Source organism: Coregonus clupeaformis, chromosome 7 (assembly GCF_020615455.1).
Source record: "Coregonus clupeaformis isolate EN_2021a chromosome 7, ASM2061545v1, whole genome shotgun sequence".
Taxonomy (NCBI): Eukaryota; Metazoa; Chordata; class Actinopteri; order Salmoniformes; family Salmonidae; genus Coregonus; species Coregonus clupeaformis.
This window is the reverse complement of record NC_059198.1, coordinates 28057204-28081646: the sequence shown is the minus strand read 5'-3', so window position 1 is coordinate 28081646 and position 24443 is coordinate 28057204. Positions and strand designations below refer to the sequence as shown.

At 44.2% G+C, this 24443-nt stretch overlaps 1 protein-coding gene across 6 annotated transcripts in view; it reads left to right on the top strand.

Moving 5' to 3' along the window:
• Positions 1–24443, top strand: part of LOC121569079 (dedicator of cytokinesis protein 7-like) — a 41741-nt gene continuing 17298 nt past the window's right edge. For 3 of the 6 annotated variants that reach the window (XM_045221286.1, XM_045221287.1, XM_041879717.2), the window contains exons 1-20: positions 1–156; positions 3150–3234; positions 5223–5395; positions 5760–5828; positions 5980–6319; positions 9197–9282; positions 9508–9574; positions 9840–9989; positions 12272–12352; positions 12668–12824; positions 13075–13205; positions 14266–14359; positions 14504–14666; positions 21464–21581; positions 22653–22723; positions 22830–22968; positions 23189–23290; positions 23404–23490; positions 23620–23851; positions 24106–24270. In XM_045221286.1, the coding sequence (XP_045077221.1) occupies positions 107–156; positions 3150–3234; positions 5223–5395; positions 5760–5828; positions 5980–6319; positions 9197–9282; positions 9508–9574; positions 9840–9989; positions 12272–12352; positions 12668–12824; positions 13075–13205; positions 14266–14359; positions 14504–14666; positions 21464–21581; positions 22653–22723; positions 22830–22968; positions 23189–23290; positions 23404–23490; positions 23620–23851; positions 24106–24270 (2560 nt within the window). In that variant the 5' untranslated portion in view covers positions 1–106. Of the gene's footprint in view, positions 157–3149; positions 3235–5222; positions 5396–5759; positions 5829–5979; positions 6320–9196; positions 9283–9507; positions 9575–9839; positions 9990–12271; positions 12359–12667; positions 12825–13074; positions 13206–14265; positions 14360–14503; positions 14667–21463; positions 21582–22652; positions 22724–22829; positions 22969–23188; positions 23291–23403; positions 23491–23619; positions 23852–24105; positions 24271–24443 lie in introns of all 6 variants that reach the window. The other 3 variants (XM_045221285.1, XM_045221284.1, XM_045221283.1) reach the window with 1 other exon arrangement.

Sequence of the window (24443 nt, the reverse complement as noted above, 5' to 3'; positions counted from 1 at the left end):
TATCGTGGTGATACAAGGAAGCGAATTCCAGCAGGACAGATATAGTATCGAAGTACAGGAGAGAAAGAGAGAATAGTTCGAAGAGTACACTACATGGGGACGCGAAATGGCATCTTCAACCAGCGAGAGGAGGGCATTTGCTCACAAAATTAATCGGTGAGACTCAATTTGTATGTATTCAGTAGGACAGCTAGTTCGCGTGACATGACGGACAGACCAGGTAGTGCAGGATTTGGGGGTATCACTAACCGTAAACCGCGCAGACTGAATAGGAACTGAGACAGACGGAGGCGAGTCTATTGTTCAGCATATGGGCGTCAAATTAAATGTGAATTTATCATCAACCTGCCATTGTTTAGAAAACGAAATCTATTTTTCATACCTTGAGATTGTTACTTTGTTGCACACACAGACAGAACTAGATCACAGCTATCCTTTTGCTAGTAGGCTGACACTCGAGCCATCAAATGTGTTGGCTACTAGTTACCTAAATTACTTTATTTGACATTATCTTGAGGAGCCCCAAGTAAAACGGATATAAAACTATAATTAGTAGTTATCTAGTCATACTAGCTATTGAATTTGCTTTCCCGTCGACCTGTGGGATAACAAGTCGTGGGTTAGGTTACACTAATATTGTTGCACTGCAAATTAACTGCTTGATCCTCTGTGCTGTCACTCCTAGTTCAAGTCATACTGTGTAGAACTCTTTCTGGGGGTAGTTCTGTAGATGGAACTGAAAAGTCTAGCTCTTATGGAGTTCTGCTCTACAATGAAAACAGAAGTAGGCAAGATGGAGTTCCCCTTTTCCTGTGGGAAAGTAAAGTAGCTAAGGACAGTATCTTTATTATTATCCACAGAATTAGATCAGACCTATAGCTGTAATATCACTTTGCAAGACATTATGCATTTTCCAGGTCCACCATTGTTGAGTTGAGTTCATACTTGTGTTCATCAAAGCCTTGATCAGGGAACTGCATGCTAAGTAATTGATTGCGTGGTGTAAGGTTGGTGGGTATATGGGAATAGGTAGTACATGCTAATAACAGGTGTCCCCCCCACACACACACACTTTCAGAATAAATGCACTAGCCTAGCTGTTCACCTTGCAGCCTTCATGTAATCTTCATAGAATCGTCTGAGAACCCCCTTCATGTTATGGGTGAGTGGCCTTTGGAGGCTACTGAGAGCAGACTGGATATTTGATAAGAGATGTCTATCAGCATCACAACATGCAGGTAAACATGTCACATCAAAACCAACAGGGAGGAAATCTCAATGACATCTTGGAATGTCAGCAGTCCAGTACGAAACAGTCAACAACACCACAACAGGCCCATACCTTATATCTCGTATTAGGACTTTCCGACTGGCCCATACCAGACTTATTACACTCACCATGGTATGTCCGCATATTTCTCAGTCTCACATTATTATCTTATTGAGTTAGCGTAGCTAATGGTGAATAGTGCTGTTCCCTCTGAATGTTGACTGGTAGCCTACTAGTTCAAATTGTATCAGTTAATCTACTACTAGGCTATAGCCTAACCTAGTAGTAACTGAGTAGAGTGCTGGATTCTACAGCTTAGGCCTAATCATTGCTACAGTTTCTCCTCCCTCTCCTCAGTGGGAGCCAGTCCATTGTATCGGTTAAGGATGCAGGAAAGGGTGTGACGGGGTGTTCCGCCTATTGCCCTTGGAGGCGATAGCTTTCCTTTATCCTGTTTAAAGTGGGGATTGGAAAAGGTAGCACATTTAACGGCAGAATAACACTATCCCAAACATATTGTTGTGATAGTGTTATTCTGCCGTTTCCAATCCGCACTTTAAACAGGATAAAGGAAAGCTATCGCCTCCAAGGGCAAAAGATTGTTGTAGAGTTCCAGCTTGAAAGGGTTGTGTGATTTTGGGGTAGCAGAGTTATTTCTGAGAGATGGGGAGGGGCGAGTGTAGTATGTCATGGGGAGAAATTACATTTGAGGGTCTCCTTTTGAAGCAGAGAGCAGTAGCATTTAATGTGTGGAATGAAGACATAGTTTGTCCATAGCGACCGTGACCAGGGAATTTCGGAAGCCCTTGCATCTGTGGGTGTGTTGTGTGTAACTGTGCGTGTAACTATGTGTGTGTGTGTATCTGTGCATGTCTGTGTGTGAAAGAGAGTCTGAGAGATTGAGATGGCCAGTTCGTTATAAGTTTATGGAAGAGCAGCTGCATATTGTCTCTCAGAGGATTGGGGGCCTAGTTTGGCTTTGTCCCCCTCTCTAAGCCTCCTATTTGCTATTGGTCCATAAAGGCCCAGGCCAGGGGTAGAGAGAGAGTTATGGCTCTTTGCCTGGTTTCTGTACTAGGCCCATCCACCTCTCCTCTCTTCTCCCACAGATCCGGCTTGACTCCCATTCACAACAGCTGCTGGCATTCAGCACTGCTACTGGTACCAGCTGCTGGGGACTGGGTAGTGGGGAGAGAGTGGATGGAATACATGGGCTGCTCACATCTGATAAGAAGTCAAAACTGGAAAGCTATTAGGAAATCTAAGGCAGGCACATAATTATGTATAAAACACATCTAGCATGACATCTGGGAGTAGGCTAACTGTAGCCTACAGATTCATAGTGGTTTAAAGCAGCAATAGGCAAAATGTAATAGGTTTAGCTCTGGGTTATCTGCAGCAAGGGTTTTGTTTAGCCTATGTAAATTGGCCTATTTGCATGTGCATGATAATAGTGAGGCAATTAGATTTTTGGCACCTCGCTGGAGAGATTTTAGCTGAGTATTTCTTGGATCTAGATTATGGAGCATATTTGGTCATCAAATCAGTTGTACTCAAGTTAACTGTCTTTATCCACTGACAGAATGATTGCTATTCTGGTATTTATTATGTCTAGACTTGTTTCTGTTTGGCTTCCTGAGGATACAGCTGTGTAGTCCCCTGTAGCTCAGTTGGTAGAGCATGGCGCTTGCATCGCCAGGGTTGTGGGTTCGTTTCCCACGGGGGGCCAGTATGAAAATGTATGCACTCACTAACTGTAACTGCTCTGGATAAGAGCGTCTGCTAAATGACTAAAATGTAAATGTAAAATGAAAAACTGTTTTTCTCATGTTTGAGCGTAACTGTACTCTACCATTTCCTGTCTGTCTGTCTCTGTCAGGACGGTGGCTGCAGAGGTCAGGAAGCAGGTATCCAGAGAGTATGGCTCCCCTCAGCTCTCCAAGAAACGAGGAGCACACCAACCTGTAAGTCACAGTGTGTTTAGGCTTTTGTGTCTTTGTTTTTAGGTATATCACCTTATCTTTGGTCAAAGATGAGGATGGAATTTGTATGGTTAAGTTGAATTTACTGCTTTGGAAACAAACAACTTCTTAAGGAGGTCATCAACCACTTCTGAGGATGTCATCTATTTGTGCATTATAAGGCCAGCTCCGCAGTGCTCTTACTGAAGTAGAGCCAGTGTCTATGTAAACTCAGCAAAAAAAGAAACGTCCCTTTTTCAGGACCCTGTCTTTCAAAGATAATTTGTAAAAATCCAAATAACTTCACAGATCTTCATTGTAAAGGGTTTAAACACTGTTTCCCATGCTTGTTCAAACAATTAATGAACATGCACCTGTGGAACGGTCGTTAAGACACTAACAGCTTACAGACGGTAGGCAATTAAGGTCACAGTTATGAAAACTTAGAAAGAGGCGAGGACAGCTGATTGTCCTCGCAGTGGCAGACCACGTGTAACAACACCTGCACAGGATCGGTACATCCGAACATCACACCTGCGGGACAGGTACAGGATGGCAACAACAACTGCCCGAGTTACACCAGGAACGCACAATCCCTCCATCAGTGCTCAGACTGTCCGCAATAGGCTGAGAGAGGCTGGACTGAGGGCTTGTAGGCCTGTTGTAAGGCCGGTCCTCCCCAGACATCACCGGCAACAATGTCGCCTATGGGCACAAACCCACCATCGCTGGACCAGACTGGACTGGCAAAAAGTGCTCTTCACTGACGAGTCGCGGTTTTGACCCACCAGGGGTGATGGTCGGATTCGCGTTTATCGTCGAAGGAATGAGCGTTACACCGAGGCCTGTACTCTGGAGCGGGATCGATTTGGAAGTGGAGGGTCCGTCATGGTCTGGGGCGGTGTTTCACAGTATCATCAGTCTGAGCATGTTGTCATTGCAGGCAATCTCAACGCTGTGCATTATAGGGAAGACATCCTCCTCCCTCATGTGGTACCCTTCCTGCAGGCTCATCCTGATATGACCCTCCAGCATGACAATGCCACCAGCCATACTGCTCGTTCTGTGTGTGATATCCTGCAAGACAGGAATGTCAGTGTTCTGCCATGGCCAGCGAAGAGCCCGGATCTCAATCATATTGAGCATGTCTGGGAACTGTTGGATCGGAGGGTGAGGGCTAGGGCCATTCCCCCCAGAAATGTCCCGAAACTAGCAGGTGCCTTGTTGGAAGAGTGGGGTAACATCTCACAGCAAGAAATGGCAAATCTGGTGCAGTCCACAAGGAGGAGATGCACTGCAGTACTTAATGCAGCTGGTGGCCACACCAGATACTGACTGTTACTTTTGATTTTGACCCCCCCTTTGTTCAGGGACACATTATTCAATTTCTGTTAGTCACATGTCTGTGGAACTTGTTCAGTTTATGTCTCAGTTGTTTAATCTTGTTATGTTCATACAAATGTTAAGTTTGCTGAAAATATACGCAGTTGACAGTGAGAGGACGTTTCTTTTTTTGCTGAGTTTATATGTATACAAGTGTGTCAAAAGTAGATGACATGTAGGCTTAGTCACTCATATTATCCGTCTCATTTCTTGGCTCACTATCTCGGTGTGGCCTGTAGCTTGTGTGGTCCTGGTGGAATAGATGAGGTGTATGAATATAATGCTTCTCCAGGGCTGCGTTCAGTACATAAAAACGTTCAATTGAACAGAAACAGTGTTGTACTGAACGACCAGTTGAAAAATGGGTAGGGGTTGGGTTGTGTGTTCAAAATGCCCCGCTGCCCTTTAAATATGTCACTCATTGCTTCAAACCACACCCCGGCACACCCACCGAACGGAGCAAACGTATCTGTCTTTTCAAGAACGTACAATAATGTTTTGGGAAAACGTGTCGTTCAGTACAAACTGTTCTGCAAACGTTCAAACGAATTGAACGCACCCCAGGTATTGATTGTTAAGTTGTGTGTTATTGATTGATTGGTTGTCAGGTGCCGCTGACAGAGGTGGTGGAGCCTGTGGACTATGAGGAGTATGTGAGTAGCCACGCCCCTGGGGCGGAGCCTGGCCCCCTCAGACAGCTGATGGAGTTCCCCCCAGACGACCTGGAGCTCCTCCTGCAGGACAGAGAGTGTACTACACTGGAGCCCCCTCTGCCCGAGGAGTGAGTCACGCTAACACACACATACTATGTACATTATGTACAGTACACACACCAATGTTTCCCGTAGCATTATGTCCCCTTGCTTAGCTCTGTTACCACCTGCCTAAAAGAGTTTGGCTTCAATGGATTTCAAATGGCAATTTTGGAGCCAGGGGCTTGGCTGTTGCGTTGATTTCCTTTGTGCCCCGCCTAGAAAATAATCTAGAGGGAAAGACTGACACACATGCTCGCTCACATAACTAGGATATCTTGACACACTTTACACAGCATTATCATGCTACTGGACAGGCAGAACACCCTGTACCTTTCCTATGCCATTGTAATTTTTATGTCATACTATATAATGAATGTGTTATTTCTACAGCACATTTGACCCAAGAGTGAGAGATGCCTTGGGTGTCTACACAGATGACTGGTTGATCATTCAGAGGAAGTGAGTGTCCCTCTATCATGTGTTCCATGCCTCCCTCGTTTCCATTCCTTTATCCACATTGATTTACAATCGATTTGGTAGCATTGGTGGCCATGATGTACATTATCTCTGTGATTACAGATGAGGATAATGTATTTTGTAATGTCTGTAGGTATCAGCGTTACAGTACAACCCACACCCCCCATAACTCTGAGCGCCAGAGGGAGAGGCAGCGAGGGCTGGTTAAGCAGACCTTTGAACTGGACGAGGCTGCGGCCGCTGACCGCCAGGACGACCAAGACGATGCTAAGCGGCGGTCAGTCTCTCTGGATGACACGCCCCGGGGTAGCTGGGCCTCCAGTATCTTTGACCTGAAGAACTCGTTGCCGGACGCCCTGCTGCCGGCGGTGCTAGAGCGCACGGCTGCAGAGGACATGGACCGCCGCAACGCTGAGGCCCGCATGCAGGGGCGCCACCCTGACCTGCTGGGGCTCTTCCCTCCTCCCGACGAGGTCTGTCCCAAATAATATTCATATTATCTATACACTATTCACTTCTATTCAGCTCAGTTGTCTGTCAGCATCAGTTGCTAAAGTGTTAGCCGACTTTGTGTAGAATAATATAGCTATACCATAGAAGGCTATGGAAACTATATTAGAAAGTTAGTTATCATACAAAAAAAAAGATTATATTGCTAAAATTCAGGCCAGTTCCACCAGAGACATTGAAGCACATCTATGAAATGGATGTTCAATATCATGGCCTACTTCTCAGCCATGTGACCATCTGTTTGTTCTCTCTTGCATAATTTTTTACAATGTTGGAATCATGGAAATAGAATGATTATTCTAATTCCATAGTTAGAATATATTAGTGGGCACTTTGAATACAGTGTTGTTTGACATGACAACGAATGAAAATGCCAGGGAGGAGTTATTGTGACAGGGTAGGAACCAGTGTTGATACAGTGCATTCGGAAGGTATTCAGACCTCTTGACTTTTTCCACATTTTGTTACGTTACAGCCTTATTCTAAAATTGATTCAATTGTTATTTTTTCTCATCAATCTACACACAATACCCCCATAATGACAAAGCAAAAACAGGTTTTTAGATATTTTTTCTTCAGATGTATTAAAAATAGAAAACTGATATCACATTTGCATAAGTATTCAGACCCTTTACTCAGTACTTTGTGAAGCACTTTTGGCAGCGATTACAGCCTCGAGCTTGGCACACCGGTATTTGGGGAGTTTCTCCCATTCTTCTCTGCAGATCCTCTCAAGCTCTGTCAGGTTGGATGGGGAGCATCGCTGCACAGCTTTTTTCAGGTCTCTTCAGAGATGTTCGATTGGGTTCAAGTCCGGGTTCTGGCTGGGCTACTCAAGGACATCCAGAGACTTGTCCCGAAGGTACTCCTGCATTGTCTTGGCTGTGTGCTTAGGGTCGTTGTCCTGTTGGAAGGTGAACCTTCACCCCAGTCTGAGGTCCTGAGCATTCTGGAGCAGGTTTTCATCAAGGATCTCTCTGTACTTTTCTCCGTTCATCTTTCCCTCGATCCTGACTAGTCTCCCAGTTCCCACAGCATGATGCTGCCACCATTCTTCACCGTAGGGATGGTGCCAGGTTTCCTCCAGATGTGACGCTTGGCATTCAGGCTAAAGAGTTCAATATTGGTTTCATCAGACCAGAGAATCATGTTTCTCATGGTCTGAGAGTCTTTTTACTGAGGAGTGGCTTCCGTCTGTCCACTCTACAATAAAGGCCTGATTGGTGTAGTGCTGCAGAGATGGTTGTCCTTCTGGAAGGTTCTCCCATCTCCACAGAGGAACTCAGGAGCTCTGTCAGTGACCATCGGGTTCTTGGTCACCTCCCTGACCAAGGCCCTTCTCCCCCTGTTGCTCAGTTTGGCCGGGCGTCCAGCTCTAGGAAGAGTCTTGGTGGTTCCAAACTTCTTCCATTTTAAGAATGATGGAGGCCACTGTGTTCTTGGGGACCTTCAATGCTACAGAATTGTTTTGGTACCCTTCCCCAGATCTGTGCCTCGACACAATCCTGTCTCGGAGCTCTACGGACAATTACTTCGGCCTCATGGCTTGGTTTTTGCTCTGACATGCACTGTCAACTGTGGGACCTTTATATAGATGGGTGTGTGTGCCTTTCCAAATCATGTCCAATCAATTGAATTTACCACCGGTGGACTCCAATGAAGTTGTAGAAACATCTCAAGGATGATCAATGGAAACAGGATGCACCTGAGCTCAATTTCGAGTCTCATAGCAACGGGTCTGAATACTTATGTAAATAAGGTATTTATCTTTTTTATTTGTAATAATTAGCAAACATTTCTAAAAACCTGTTTTCGCTTTGTCATTATGGGGTATTGTGTGTAGATTATTGAGAATGTTTTATTTAATCAATTTTAGATTAAGGCTGTAACGTAACAAAATGTGGAAAAAGGGAAGGGGTCTGATTACTTTCCGAATGCACTGTGTTTCCTAGGGGACCCTATAATCTTTGGCTACATTAAATGTTTTCTCTTAGCTACTATAGCTAAGAAAAAACATTTAATGTAGCCAAAGATTATACTTTAGCTACTTTATGTAGCTAACATATTCATTCTTCGTGTATTCCTTTTTGATTTAGAAGATACTGTTGCACAAACAACATGCTGATTTAGGTCTACACAGTCACTGGTATTATCAGGCTGTATAGTTAATTATGTTTGCTCTGACTCAGTACATTGATTAACTAGCTAGCTAGCCAGCTAACTAGCGATTCTCATTATCGGCTAACACGATTTAGGCCCAACTTGCTAATAAAAGACAAACTAGCCGTTTGCAGATGTAAGAAACACAAACTAATAGTGTAATTATGGATAGCTAGTGGATTTATATTAAGAAGCAAAGTAAACCGCATCATTGTCATCAACATTGTTGCATGTGCTGCGTTGACCATGCAGACTGAACACAAGTGTCTTGTGGTTGAAGAACAACAAATGTGCTCCTTGAGTGACAGGGGGCGGGGCTAGGTCTGTGTGGATAGTGGAATTTAGAGAGAGAGAGCAGAGAGAGATGACTGAAGTAGGGGAGTTAACTATAAAAATGGACGTTACACACGGCGTATCACATTTAACAAACCAAACATTCAAATACCGTTATAGAAGGTAAAGTAAAATCCCAAACCGGTCCGTGCATCAATACCGGTATATTGTATACCACCCAGCCCTACTTGCCTCTGTCTCCTTCTCTCTCTCTCCCTCTTTATTGTTATGTCTGTGTACACACTACTGCGGTGTCTGTGTCAACGTTGCCATGGCGTCTGGCTGTGTAAATGTTGCCGTGGTGTTTGTGTTCTCACGGCTGTGTGTGTGTGGGTTGTCTCTGACAGGATGAGGCTGTGGAGAGATGTTCTGTCCCAGAGGTCCCCAAAGAACACTGTGGTCAGAGGATCATGGTCAAGTGTCTGTCCCTCAAGTGAGTGTCCATCTGTCTGTCTGTCCTTATCGTTCCTAAAATTATCCTTGTTGGTCACTCTTTCGCTTATACCCTTTTCACACTAAGGAAAAGTGCTTAGCCACGGTTGAAGTCGGCACAATAGTGTGAAAAGGGTTTTGGTCACTTTATTTAGGCATTTATTAATTTATAAATCATATTTCCTTCTCATCCAAACACACATTGTGCTTTTTGTACCACCTACAGATTTGAAATAGAAATTGAGCCAATATTTGGGACTCTTGCTCTCTATGATGTCAAGGAAAAGAAAAAGGTACCCATGAGTTTTCTAGAAATGTTTAGACTGTATACATATACAGCATGTTTATTTTTGAATGATCATATGCTAATGTCATGCTGAGCTCATGCTTTTGACTGATTAAATTATTCTAGCGCTCACTATGCCTCGAAGGTCTTGTGCTTTAAATCTCAGAGTCAAAACGTAATTAATATCCCTTGACATACATTTCCTCATCTCCTCCCTCCCTTCCCCCCTTCCCTCTCATTTCCCTCCTCCCTTTCCTCTCACCCTCTCTCAGATCTCAGAGGACTTCCACTTTGACCTGAATTCAGATCAGATGAAGGGCTTGCTGCGTCCCCACACGCCCCACGCAGCCATCTCCACCCTGGCCCGCTCAGCCATCTTCTCCATCACGTACCCTTCAGCAGACATCTTCCTGGTCATCAAGGTACTGGACATATGGCCACCAGGGGGGGGGGGGACATACAGAGAGTCCAGAGAAGGCTCTACATCACATTACAAACTACTGACCTTCTGTAGGACTTTTTCTTGGTCTGGTCAGGAGAAAACCCCTAGTCCTGTCCATATGAACATTTAGAGATTAAATGTAACACTCTTCCAGTGTCTATATGGGTCCACACTTTTCAGTGTGAAATTAACACTTTGCTTAGTGTAAAGCCTTATTTGCATATTTCCCAGTGTGCCTTGCCTTTCGAGTGAATTGTAGAGTTACCACCCATTACTTAATTTGTTAGTGACAGAGACATGGCTGTTGCATTAATTCATTTTAAGTCCTGTAGCCTTCACCAAGTGAAATCCCAAGCGAATATGTTATCATTAAAATGTAATTATTTAAGACAATACAATACATATTTCATAAGCCTTATTTTGTAAGATATACACTATCAGTCAAATGTTTGGACACACCTACTCATTCAAAGGTTTTTCTTTATTTTCAATTTTTTTTTACATTGTAGAATAATAGTGAAGACATCAAAACTATGAAATAACACATATGGAATCATGTAGTAACCAAAAAAGTGTTTGTAATTATGGGGTATTGTGTGTAGATTGATGAGGAAAATGTTTTATTTAATCCATTTTAGAATAAGGCTGTAACGTAACAAAATGTGGAAAAGGGGAAGGGGTCTGAATACTTTCCTAATTCACTGTATCTTACCTATCATATTAATATCATTTTCTGACTCAAATAGGATTCCCTCAAGATTGCTCTGATGTCGAAAAGATTTCAAATCGAAACTTCGAAATATGAAACTTTTAAGTTGCATGTATTTGAAAATATCTACATTGGTCAGTCTAAAATTGCTTTTTTAATTCTGTAATGGAAATACATGTATTTCGTATTACAAAGTCATTTATGGTTTCGATGCCTTTAGTTCTTCATGTGGACCAATTTATCAGTGAATTCTGAAATGCTATGGAAGGATTTGTTCTATAGGGTTGTGTTTTTAAGGAGTGATATTGGTTCTTGTAGAATCTGTTTCATTTTCTTCTATATTGTTAGTGTTCTTAACTATGAAGTTGTTAAAGATGCTCTATGCAGAAATTGGTCCACCATTTCCTGGTTGCAAAAATTCAAATCGTTTGTGGCAAAACAAGCAAGTATAGTGTAGATAATCATTGTACCATCTAAACCACTGTGAAATATATTTTCCTTAACCAAAAATATTGCATTTTCAGCTGTTTTTGAAGCTTGCATAAAAAAACTTTCAGAATGCAGCTTTAATGTTCTTAGCTTTATCCTTTGAAAATAGACACATGGAAAGATTCTGGGGATGAGCATGCGCGTCTTCAATATGTACCCATTGTTCCTCTAGTGCATTTAACTATATGTCACAAGTAGAAGCCTTGGGTGGAGAGTTGATACAATTCCAAGTCTGGAAGGGTAAAACCACCCTCAGACTTAGTAAGATGTAAAACCTTCCTTTTTTTATTTGCAAGTTAAATTATGCTGGCTTGCAAAGTGATGTCTTTTCCATTGGAATCCAGCCGGAGTGGGGATATCCAACATTTAGATTTTTTTTCACCCGCAACCTGCATTCAGAATGACTGCCATGGTCAGAAGGACTAAGATGTGAGACTACCTAAACCATCTAAACTGGAACAACCATTTCAGTAACGGGTGCAATAAGTCCAACTAACAGATTGGATTAGTTTAGAAAAATTTATGTTATTTATCTTTGTGTAGCATAAGACTAATTAATCAATCAATTGAAACAAACAACATTGAAACAAACAATTCAAAAAATCAACCTACAATAGAACACTGGTTATTAACACCAACACTGGTTATTAACACCAACACTGGGGTTCTTATGTAACACAAGGTAACACTGGCCAATTTGCTGTGTAAACTGCATTTGAGCAGACCATCCCAGACAAATCAGTGGAATGTCCTTCAGCCACCAGAATGATTAATGCCAAGTGTCTTTGCAATACCTTATCATGGCTGCTTTATATAACTTATTTACTTTAGATAAAGTTCTGTGAGCTTTGCCGCATAGGTGACAGTGAAGTGCAATGACCTATTTGTCTTTAACTAGTGAATGTGAAATTAGTTATTCTGAAGATGCATCCAATATTTGCATTTCATATATTGCTTTAGAAATGTGTGTGCATGCACCATTTGCAAATAATGGTAAAGTCAGCAATGTTCACCGTTACCCACGTGTCTTGTCTGTATGTACATGTTTTGTATGTGTGTTTCAGCTGGAGAAAGTCCTTCAGCAGGGAGACATAGGGGAATCCTGTGAACCCTACATGGTCATGAAAGAGTCAGACTCATCAAAGGTAACAGTAAGTTCATAGTATCTATCTTCTATTGGTCTTTTCTCTGCATGTGTAACATGTGTGCATGGGGTCATGGGGTCATGCACATGGGACTCTGTCCAGCTGGGTAGCCATCAGCATTTCTCAATTCAGCCTAGTCAGACAGCTGCAATATTTGCAATTCCCTATTCTGAAGATCAATGTCCAACAAACTCTAAAACATTATATAAATATTACAGTATCACCTTGCAAAGGCCTTTTCTCAAGGCCCTTGATAGAACAAGCTCCCATCCAGGTATACAGTCCCCGTCAGTCAGTCTGTGTCTCTCTGTTTAGCACAAGGAGAAGCTGGAGAAGCTACGTCTGCAGGCGGAGACGTCGTGTAGCAGGCTGGGGAGGTACAGGATGCCCTTCGCCTGGACGGCCATCCACCTGGTCAACATCGTCAGCAGTGTGGGGGGGCTGGAGCGCTCCGACCCCGACTCTGACTCTGGTACTTATGACCTGTGACCTCTACCAAACGCCCCCTGGTTTAATCACAGTTAGGATGTCAAGCACACACACATACACAGATTCTCTCTTAATATACACATGGAAATACATGTTTGAATTCCTTACATCAGTCACACTCAACCACTTTTCTTGTTGAATAGTGGATGTAACAAAAGTGTCATCATTATTTCATAATAAGTATGTAATCATTGTTATTTAATATCTAAACGGATGACTTGTCTTTTTATCAGAGCGGAAAGGCCATGGAACATGGAACGAGAGAAAGAAGAAAGGGTTTGAGCGGATGAGTGTAGGAGAGGACATGTGTAACTTTGCCACCTTCCGTCCAGCCACTCTCACAGTCACCAACTTCTTCAAACAGGTCAGTCAGAATGCTGTGTGTTTGTGCTACCCAGGTGCCTATCATAAGTATTCACCCCTCCTGGATTTATTTTTTGCGTTACAAAGTGGGATTGATATGTTGTTATAAATGTTTACAAAGTAATACAAATAAATAAAAGGCCTTGGTTATGTAAGTATACACCCCTTTCGTTATGGCAAGCCTAAATCATTTCAGGAGTAAAAATGTGCTTAACAAATCATATAATAAGTTGCATGGACTCACTGTGTGCAATAATACGGGTTAACATGATTTTTGAATGACTACCTCATCTCTGTACCCCACACATACAATTATCTGTAAGGTCCCTTAATCGCGTAGTGAATTTCAAGCACAGATTCAACCACAAAGACCAGGGAGCATTTCCAATACCTCGCAAAGAAGGATGGGTAAAAAAAACTAAAAAACAGACACTGAATATTCCTTTGAGCATAGTGAAGTTGTTAATTACACTTTGGATGGTGTATCAATACACCCAGTCACTACAAAGATACAGGCATCCATCCTAACTGAGTTGCTGGAGAGGAATGAAACCACTCAGGGTTTTCACCATGAGGCCAATTGTGATTTTAAAACAGTTAGTTTGCCAAGATCTTGTACTATCCCTTTAAATCTCCTAGAAAATGTATGGCAAGACTTGAAAAAAGTGCTGAAGACTTGAAGAAATTGGAAAAGAATAATGGGCAAATATTGCACAATCCAGATGTGCAAAGCTCTTAGCGACTTACTCAAAAATACTCAAAGCTGTAATCGCTGCCAAAGGTGTTTCTAACATGTATTGACTCAGGGGGGTGAATACTGATTTAATCAAGATATATTTTTCATAAAATCGTATAAAAAATTATCTTTCACATTGACATTAGAGTATTTTGTGTAGATCTTTGACCAAAAAAAAGTAAATTAAATCTATTTGAATCCCACTTTGTAACAATAAAATGTGAAGAGATCCAAGGGGTATGAATACTTGTTATAGGCACTGTAACCTGTCTCAGTGTGATTTGTGTCTGTGTGCCAATATACTATGATCGCTGTGTATCTGTAGGAGGGGGACAGGCTGAGTAATGAAGACCTCTACAAATTTCTGGCTGACATGCGCAGACCGTCCTCTGTCCTACGCAGACTAAGACCTGTCACAGGTACCTACGACAGTACCTCCTCAGCACACACATATATGTTTATATAGAATCACCTGCACAAATTCTATAGGCTGAATAGAGAATATATTTTACGTTCACAAGTGTAACATTGTTTTTCTCTCTTCCTGCTCCTTCTGTCCCTAGCCCAGTTGAAGATAGACATCTCTCCAGCCCCAGACTCTCCTCACTACTGCCTGTCTCCTGAGCTTCTCCATGTCAAGCCCTACCCTGACCTGAGGGTGCGCCCCACCAAGGAGGTGCTGGAGTTCCCCGCCCGCTACGTCTACACCCCTCACACCGCTTACAGGTCAGTCTACACCCCTCACACCACCTACAGGTCAGTCTACACCCCTCACACCACCTACAGGTCAGTCTACACCCCTCACCCCACCTACAGGTCAGTCTACACCCCTCACCCCACCTACATGTCAGTCTACACGCCTCACACCACCTACAGGTCAGTCTACACCCCTCACACCACCTACAGGTCAGTCTACACCCCTCACCCCACCTACAGGTCAGTCTACACCCCTCACCCCACCTACAGGTCAGTCTACACCCCTCACACCACCTACAGGTCAGTCTACACCCCTCACCCCACCTACAGGTCAGTCTACACCCCTCACACCACCTACAGGTCAGTCTACAACCCTCACCCCACCTACAGGTCAGTCTACACCGCTCACACCACCTACAGGTCAGTCTACACCCCTCACCCCATCTACAGGTCAGTCTACACCCCTCACACCACCTACAGGTCAGTCTACACCCCTCACACCACCTACAGGTCAGTCTACACCCCTCACACCACCTACAGGTCAGTCTACACCCCTCACACCACCTACAGGTCAGTCTACACCCCTCACCCCACCGACAGGTCATCTACACCCCTCACACCACCTACAGGTCAGTCAACACCCCTCACCCCACCTACAGGTCAGTCTACACCCCTCACACCACCTACAGGTCATCTACACCCCTCACACCACCTACAGGTCAGTCTACAACCCTCACCCCACCTACAGGTCAGTCTACACCCCTCACACCACCTACAGGTCAGTCTACACCCCTCACACCACCTACAGGTCAGTCTACACCCCTCACACCACCTACAGGTCAGTCTACACCCCTCACCCCACCGACAGGTCATCTACACCCCTCACACCACCTACAGGTCAGTCTACACCCCTCACACCACCTACAGGTCAGTCTACACCCCTCACCCCACCGACAGGTCATCTACACCCCTCACACCACCTACAGGTCATCTACACCCCTCACACCACCTACAGGTCAGTCAACACCCCTAACCCCAACGACAGGTCAGTCTACACCCCTCACCCCACCTACAGGTCACTCTACACCCCTCACCCCACCTACAGGTCAGTCTACACCCCTCACCCCACCTACAGGTCAGTCTACACCCCTCACCCCACCTACAGGTCACTCTACACCCCTCACCCCACCTACAGGTCAGTCTACACCCCTCACACCACCTACAGGTCAGTCTACAACCCTCACCCCACCTACAGGTCAGTCTACACCCCTCACCCCACCTACAGGTCAGTCTACACCCCTCACACCACCTACAGGTCAGTAGACTCATACACTGTCATAGATCATACATAGATTTTACATGTCATATACTGCATAAACACCACAGCACAGAAATTATATTTTCATATTTTTATTTGCACACAATATATACAATATGACAGTAAGAATTAATTATAATTAAAATAAAGAACAAGAAAATGTACAATAAAAAAGGGCTTGTTTTAAACACAATTAAATGTATTCAGAAATATAATACAGTGGTATAAATATATAACAAGTTGTTGTAATTGAGTTTATTGGGTGGACATTTTTGTGATGTGTGAATGATGCTTGTATGAGTAGACAGGGTACTGATGCACAGGGTGAAGTCAGGGAGTGTAGTAGCTACAGTAACTTGTGTTAAGATTCAGTGAAACCATCAGCTGATGTGATAAAGGACTGGCTATCTCCTGGCTTCACTCTGAAATAAAAACAAAGCAAACTTAAACACGGCGTCCATCACTACATCAATCATGGGCAGATTCTATTTAGAATTTTTCAAACTATGTTCAGCTATTATACCCACCAGTTTCTGTAGCTTGGTCAACTGTTGGTTCTGACTCTCAATGCTCTGTTTTTGGAACTGGGTCCATGTTAGCAGGCCCTCCAGAACACTGGAGTGTTTTAACGCCCTATCCTGAAAACACACACATGGATTTATTAATGGAATAGAACAGTTTGAGTGTGTTGGCATTGGATTGTTTGGCATAGTCTGTGTGTGATTGAGAAGTGTACCTTACCTTTAATTCCTGTATGCTGTTGGGGGGGTAGTTCTGTAGGTATGTCTCCAGGTTGGACACCTTAGTCCTAAACTCCCCCTCCTCCTGCTCCATCCGGGCCAGTTTACCCTTGGCCACCTCAGCCTCTGACTGCAGACCAGCCATCTGGCCCTTGGAAAAGAGCATCTGGCTTTAAATCATCTCCCTCCCACTGATCTCAGACCAGCTGCCCAAACCGCCTTGGCCTCAATATACTGGCTGTCCAATGTCATTCTCACACGCCCTCTGTTCTCAGAAAATTAGGATCTATATTGAGTAAACAAAACAAATATGTACATGGCTTTGTGTTTGTGTTGAAAAGCTAGCCAGATAGTTGAGTGCTCAGGTTCATTGCAGTTATTGGCCCATTCAGCCAAATAGCCAATGGTGTCTGTTCAGCTGCTTTCCATTGTCTGTTCAGCTGCTCTCTCTCCCTGTTGGAGCCCAGAGGAATAGAGCTTATCTGACTGACTGAGATTTCAGATTGTTGGCAAAGCAGGGTTATCTCTGTCTGCCCTGTTGCTCTGTGGAGTGAAATCCACAAATTGATCATCATTTTAGATGGTTTTCCCTCTCAAAACACATCTACCAGTTGATGACAATGTCAGTTAGTTTGAGGTGTCTGACTGGGTGTGTTTTCACCAGTAAATAGATAAATCTACTGTACACCTGACAGAGTATAGCTAAGGTGATGAAGATCGAAGTTCTACTGAAGAAAAAACCTCTGCACACTTAGATCTATGCACATTTCAGTTTTCGGTCACAGTAGACCTTCGTCAGAGCATGACCCGTTTGTTTCCTCACCTGTATCAGTCCAAGCACCTGTCTCATCTGTCTTTCCTTGTCTGCGGCCTGGCCTGCCTCCTGGCCCAGCCTCTCCAGCCTCTCCTCATGTCTCCTCAGCGACCTCTCGATCCGCGCAAACTTGGCATCGGTGCTCTCGTAGACGTGGTGTAGGGTCTCACTGAACTGCAGCACACCGTACATCAGCACGTTCATGTCATCAATGGGGGCAGCCTGGTTGTTCTTCTGGGCCTTCCGGACTGGGCTGGCTGCGATCCCCGTTAAACACATGGCCATACACAGCAGGCAGATTAGTGTGGCCCTCATCCTGACCTGAGGACAGAGGCTATATAGAGATACTATTTATTTGTCTCTTCAGAGAGACTATCGACTCAAAATCCAGTGAGAATCGCCCAGTGCCCCTTCCTATGTCTGTTTGTCTTAAAGGATTTTTAAGGGTGTTACTCCTCAATTGTCGTTAAAACGGTACCCCGGGTTTAGTTTCTCAGCTGTATGTCTAAGTGCCTCAGGTCAGTAGTACCTTTTTCATCTCATATCGGATATCAGTAATGATACGTCTCTTTTTATATTGGGTGTTCAAAATTACTGTAAAACATTAGCTCAGTCGTGGTCCAATCAGAGAGCAGCTCTGTGGCCTTAGTCAGGCTGACCTTGGCATTCATCCCAACCTCTGGAGTAACTCTGTCAGGCCTCCAGGTGTCAAATACACATGCCCTACATTAACATCAGCTGAGCCTCTGTCTGTCCTGGTAGATATGGACCAGGGCCCGGTTGTATTAAACATCTCAAGTTGAACTTTTAGTCAGTTGCACAAAACATTTTAAGGTGAATTTCTCCCTTAAATTAAGTGAAAAAGTTAATGGTGCCCATGAGGTCCCTTAAGTGCTTCATTCAGTATGGATGTCAATGTAAACAGCATTTGTGCAAGTGAATGTTTTCCTCTGCCCTGGTTGCAAAAGGAAAACATCAACCAGCTAGCAAGGTGTATAGCTAGCTAGCTACTTAGCTAAACAATGGAAGGTGCACAATCAATGGCTACAAAGCCAGCTGGCTAGCTAGCTACCTACTCTGTAAGTTAGCTTGAAGTAATAGAAACAAGTTGAGAAAAAGGTAACTAAAAGAAACGTGTTTTATTATCTTCTGAATCAATTTGTTTCTCCTGTCTTGAATGTAGAAGTTATATTTTGTGATCTCCCAAAATAAATGCTCTTTGACCTTCAGTCAGTGAATCAGGTCATCTCATTTTTATTTTTTTTACATTTTTTGTCATTTAGCAGACGCTCTTATCCAGAGCGACTTACAGTTAGTGAATACATATATATATATATATATATTTTTTTATACTGGCCCCCCGTGGGAATCGAACCCACAACCCTGGCTTTGCAAACGCCATGCTCTATCAACTGAGCTACATCCCTGCCGGCCATTCCCTCCCCTACCCTGGACGACGCTGGGCCAATTGTGCGCCGCCCTTGAGTCTCCCGGTCGCGGCCGGCTGGATTCGAACCAGGATCTCTAGTGGCACAGTTAGCACTGCGATGCAGTGCCTTAGACCACTGCGCCACTCTCCATGGTTACCAGATAGCTTTTCTGCCATACATGCCTTCAAACTACCGTAAAACCCCTTAAGTACCCTTAAGTATGCTCTTACCTAGGGAAAACGTTTGAGGGGCTCTGTACAACGCCCTTAAACAATTCTCTTAGGTAAGGGGAAATTATTCCTTAAGGCAAATCCTTAAGAGAAACACTTAAGATATTTTATGCAACCTGGCCCAGTAGTACAGTATATTGGGCTGACCATCAGACCATGACAATATCATGTCACACTGCTCTGTGTTGTTTGTGAGTGTGTGCATACTAGATAGATAAACAATGTTCTTGATAAGTAAATTACATTTGGGATTGGAATACACTGGTATGCTCTGAAGTTATCTTTCACATGTTTGACTTGGACAGGAGTTGAAGGTCACTCACACCCTGCTAGGTCACACATGCTTCCTCAAAACTTCCCATCCTTCTCACATTATAGGCCTATTTGTTAAGATTTCAACAGCTATTTTATCTGCTATAAAACTGCTACAATTAACTAATACTACGCTCTAATTTACAGTGAGGGAAAAAAGTTTTTGATCCCCTGCTGATTTTGAAAGTTTGCTCACTGACAAAGAAATGATCAGTCTATAATTGTAATGGTAGGTTTATTTGAACAGTGAGAGACAGAATAACAACAAAAGAATCCAGAAAAACGCATGTCAAAAATGTTATAAATTGATTTGCATTTTAATGAGGGAAATAAGTATTTGACCCCCTCTCAATCAGAAAGATTTCTGGCTCCCAGGTGTCTTTTATACAGGTAATGAGCTGAGATTAGGAGCACACTCTTAAAGGGAGTGCTCCTAATCTCAGCTTGTTACCTGTATAAAAGACACCTGTCCACAGAAGCAATCAATCAATCAGATTCCAAACTCTCCACCATGGCCAAGACCAAAGAGCTCTCCAAGGATGTCAGGGACAAGATTGTAGACCTACACAAGGTTGGAATGGGCTACAAGACCATCGCCAAGCAGCTTGGTGAGAGGGTGACAACAGTTGGTGCGATTATTCGCAAATGGAAGAAACACAAAAGAACTGTCAATCTCCCTCGGCCTGGGGCTCCATGAAAGATCTCACCTCGTGGAGTTGCAATGATCATGAGAACGGTGAGGAATCAGCCCAGAACTACACGGGAGGATCTTGTCAATGATCTCAAGGCAGCTGGGACCATAGTCACCAAGAAAACAATTGGTAACACACTACGCCGTGAAGGACTGAAATCCTGCAGCGCCCGCAAGGTCCCCCTGCTCAAGAAAGCACATATACAGGCCCGTCTGAAGTATGCCAATGAACATCTGAATGATTCAGAGGAGAACTGGGTGAAAGTGTTGTGGTCAGATGAGACCAAAATCGAGCTCTTTGGCATCGACTCAACTCGCTGTGTTTGGAGGAGGAGGAATGCTGCCTATGACCCCAAGAACACCATCCCCACCGTCAAACATGGAGGTGGAAACATTATACTTTGGGGGTGTTTTTCTGCTAAGGGGACAGGACAACTTCACCGCATCAAAGGGACGATGGACGGGGCCATGTACCGTCAAATCTTGGGTGAGAACCTCCTTCCCTCAGCCAGGGCATTGAAAATGGGTCGTGGATGGGTATTCCAGCATGACAATGACCCAAAACACACGGCCAAGGGAACAAAGGAGTGGCTCAAGAATAAGCACATTAAGGTCCTGGAGTGGCCTAGTCAGTCTCCAGACCATAATCCCATAGAAAATCTGTGGAGGGAGCTGAAGGTTCGAGTTGCCAAACGTCAGCCTCGAAACCTTAATGACTTGGAGAAGATCTGCAAAGAGGAGTGGGACAAAATCCCTCCTGAGATGTGTGCAAACCTGGTGGCCAACTACAAGAAACGTCTGACCTCTGTGATTGCCAAAAAGGGTTTTGCCACTAAGTCATGTTTTGCAGAGGGGTCAAATACTTATTTCCCTCATTAAAATGCAAATCAATTTATAACATTTTTGACATGTGTTTTTCTGGATTTTTTTGTTGTTATTCTGTCTCTCACTATTCAAATTATAGACTGATCATGTCTTTGTCAGTGGGCAAACGTACAAAATCAGCAGGGGATCAAATACTTTTTTCCCTCACTGTAGGCTAGATGTTCTGTTTTTGTGCCAGAAATGTGGTAAGTTGTCACATGCCAGATATAATTTATTTGACCATGCATGCTCCCTGGCAAGATATTTGTGGTGCGTGCGTTGGCAGGCAGCCGCAGCGTGTAGGCCAGCTGAGCTGAAACTAGTGTAATGACCCCTCTATGCCTTCCAGGTTGTATCAGGGAATTCAAGTTCCTCTTCTTTCTTCTCCCTCATCTTGTCCTCCTCCTCCTCCTCTTCTCCACTTCCAGGAACCTGCTGTATATCTACCCCCAGAGCCTGAACTTCAGCAGTCGGCAGGGCTCAGTCAGGAACATTGCTGTCAAGGTGCAGTTCATGGCAGGAGAGGATCCCAGTCTGGCCATGCCGGTGAGTTGGCCTGCTTCACCAGTCCACCAATCACAAAACAGGAAACCTCTACAGAGTTGTAACACAGTGCTCTCAGGACAATGGCATCCCCCTCATAAAGAAAAGCCTGAGGCTGTGGAATACGATGTGTCCCACAAGAATAGGTCACTCTACAATAATGTCTAGTGTGTTTAACTGAGTTGGGGGTAGGTAACCCTAGTCCTTGGTTTTTGGAAGCAGACAACCATTTTACTGGTTAATTAACTTCCTGTCTGAAAGCTGTGGTGTTGTTCAGTCTCAGTGCAGTGGATTCTTAATCCGATTAGAGCCTTTAGGACACACCCTAATCTAATCTGGGACCCTGGCAACAATGTCATAATCCATTGAAGGAGCCCTGTGGAGACTAAACAACCATTGGACATATTCCCAGTCAATAAATTGTAAAAAACTGTCAAATTCAATTAATGATGTTTAGAAACCAGCTTATTATAAATGACCTAATTTGGAAGACTTCCAACTGTAATGCTAAAGAACCATAGGTTACATGTAATTTAGTATGACATGTTATTTACATAGTTAGCAGTTCTGAGAAGGATTCTGGTAAATTCCTTTATGGACATACACTGAGTGTATAAAACATTAGGCCATGACAGACTGACCAGGTGAAAGCTATGATCCCTTATTGATGTCACTTGTTAAATCCACTTAAATCAGTGTAGATGAAGGGGAGGAGACAGGTTAAATAAGGATTTGTAAGCCTTGAGACAATTGAGACATGTATTGTGTATGTGTGCAATTCAGAGGGTGAATGGGCAAGACAAAATATTGAATTGTATAGTATAGTAGTAGGTGCAACGCTGCTGGGTTTTTCACACTCAATAGTTTCCCTTGTGTATCAAGAATGGTCTGAGGGCAAAAGGGGGTGCAACTCATTATTAGGAAGGTGTTCCTAATGTTTTGTCCACTCAGTGTATAATAAAAACATGAGGTGCCAAATCACTGTGAAGACGACATCTGCAAGAGACACAGAGCCCCCTGCTGGTCAAGAAAGGGCATAGATTCAATGAAAACGGTCTCCTCTCGTCATAACAGGTGATCTTTGGGAAGTCCAGCTGTGCCGAGTTCTTTACAGAGGCTTATTCACCCGTCATCTACCATGACAAGTAAGACCCCGTTCCGTTCCACACCTTTCCTATTACACTCCTCTCATCCTCTCGTCTCTTTCTTCCTCTCCTTCCCCCTCTCATCAATCCATCTCTCTCTCCTCAGGTCTCCAGAGTTCTATGAGGAGGTGAAGATGAAGATTCCAGCCAACCTGACAGACAACCACCACCTCCTGTTCACCTTTTACCACATCAGCTGTCAGCCCAAACAGAACACGCCCCTGGAGACCCCCGTGGGATACACCGTGAGTACCATTTACTAGGACCCAGAGGTTTTTTCACTCACCTGACCAGGGGAAACTATGGGACCCAAGTTAGGGTGCTGCCCTACCCATTACATACCTCAGTTACAAGCTACTAATATTTAGGGCTTTGATACACTAACATTATCATCAGTGATTAGCTGTGCTGTGTGTTTATGCATGTGTGATGTAATAATGTGCATTAAATTGTCTGTGTCCACAGTGGATTCCTCTGATGCAACATGGCCGCCTACGGACCGGTTCCTTCAGTCTGCCAGTCTCTGTGGAGAAACCACCAGCCAGCTACTCCGTCCTCACCCCTGACGTAAGTGTGTGCGTGTGTGAGCACATGCATGCTTAGTTCTCATGAACTCATTCGTTTGTATGCTTAGTCTGTGTTTGGCTGAGTTTGATGTAGGTAATGTGTGTGTATTGCAGGTGCAGCTCCCAGGCATGAAGTGGGTGGATAATCACAAGCAGGTGTTCAATGTAGAGGTGACAGCTGCCTCCTCAGTTCACACTCAGGTAACTCTCTCGCTCTCTCTCTCTCTTTCTCTCTCACACACTTCTCTCTTTCCCTCACTTCCTCTAATACTCAAGTCAATGGGATTGTTCCCCCCCCCCCACCCCCAAATATGTGACTTTGTCTCTTAGGACCCCCACCTGGATAAGTTCTTCACCCTGTGTTACGTCCTGGAGGAGTACTCATTCCCATTCCGTCTGAAGGACTGTATCATCAGTGAGGCCAATGTGGAGGGGGAGCTGAAGGCTAGCATGGCCGGCCTGCGGGGGGCGCTACTCGACACCTGCGTCCGCTTCCTCCACCAGCTGCTCTCCAAACTCATCCTGCTCATCGTCCACCCGCCCATCATCGCAGGACAGATCGGTGAGTGACTTGGCGACGCTCCAGGGGGCGGCCATCTTAGATTGACTCATCCGGTCATCTCCCTTTCAAGATCCTCATCTCTCCCACAGAAACTCTCCTGGTCAAATATTTCTCCAAGATCTAGGATTAATCTTTCAATGAATTTACGTCTACGCTTGATTGAGTTTGCCTTGTACAATGGAACAAATGGAACAGTCCCAAAAGTGCAAACCCAGGTGTGATCTCTGCCTCTTTTTCTCATTCCCATCTCTCAGTGAACCTGGGTCGTGCAGCGTTCGAGGCCATGTCCCTGCTGGTCAACCAGATCCATAAGAACCTGGAGGGGAACCAGGACCAGCACGGCAGGAACAACCTGCTGGCCTCCTATATCCACTACTGCTTCCACCTGCCCACCACCGAGCCTGCCATGCCCCCTACTGGTGAGGAATGGAACAGCAGACCCATGCTCAGGCACTGAAGAGTCACTATATCGCCACACCAGCTGTAATGATGTAGTCCCAATGCTTTCAAGGAAGAGTATTTTAGTCTATCCATGTCTCTGATGTGCTTGGGTGTGATTAATTTAACCTTGTGGGTGGAGAATTCTCACTCT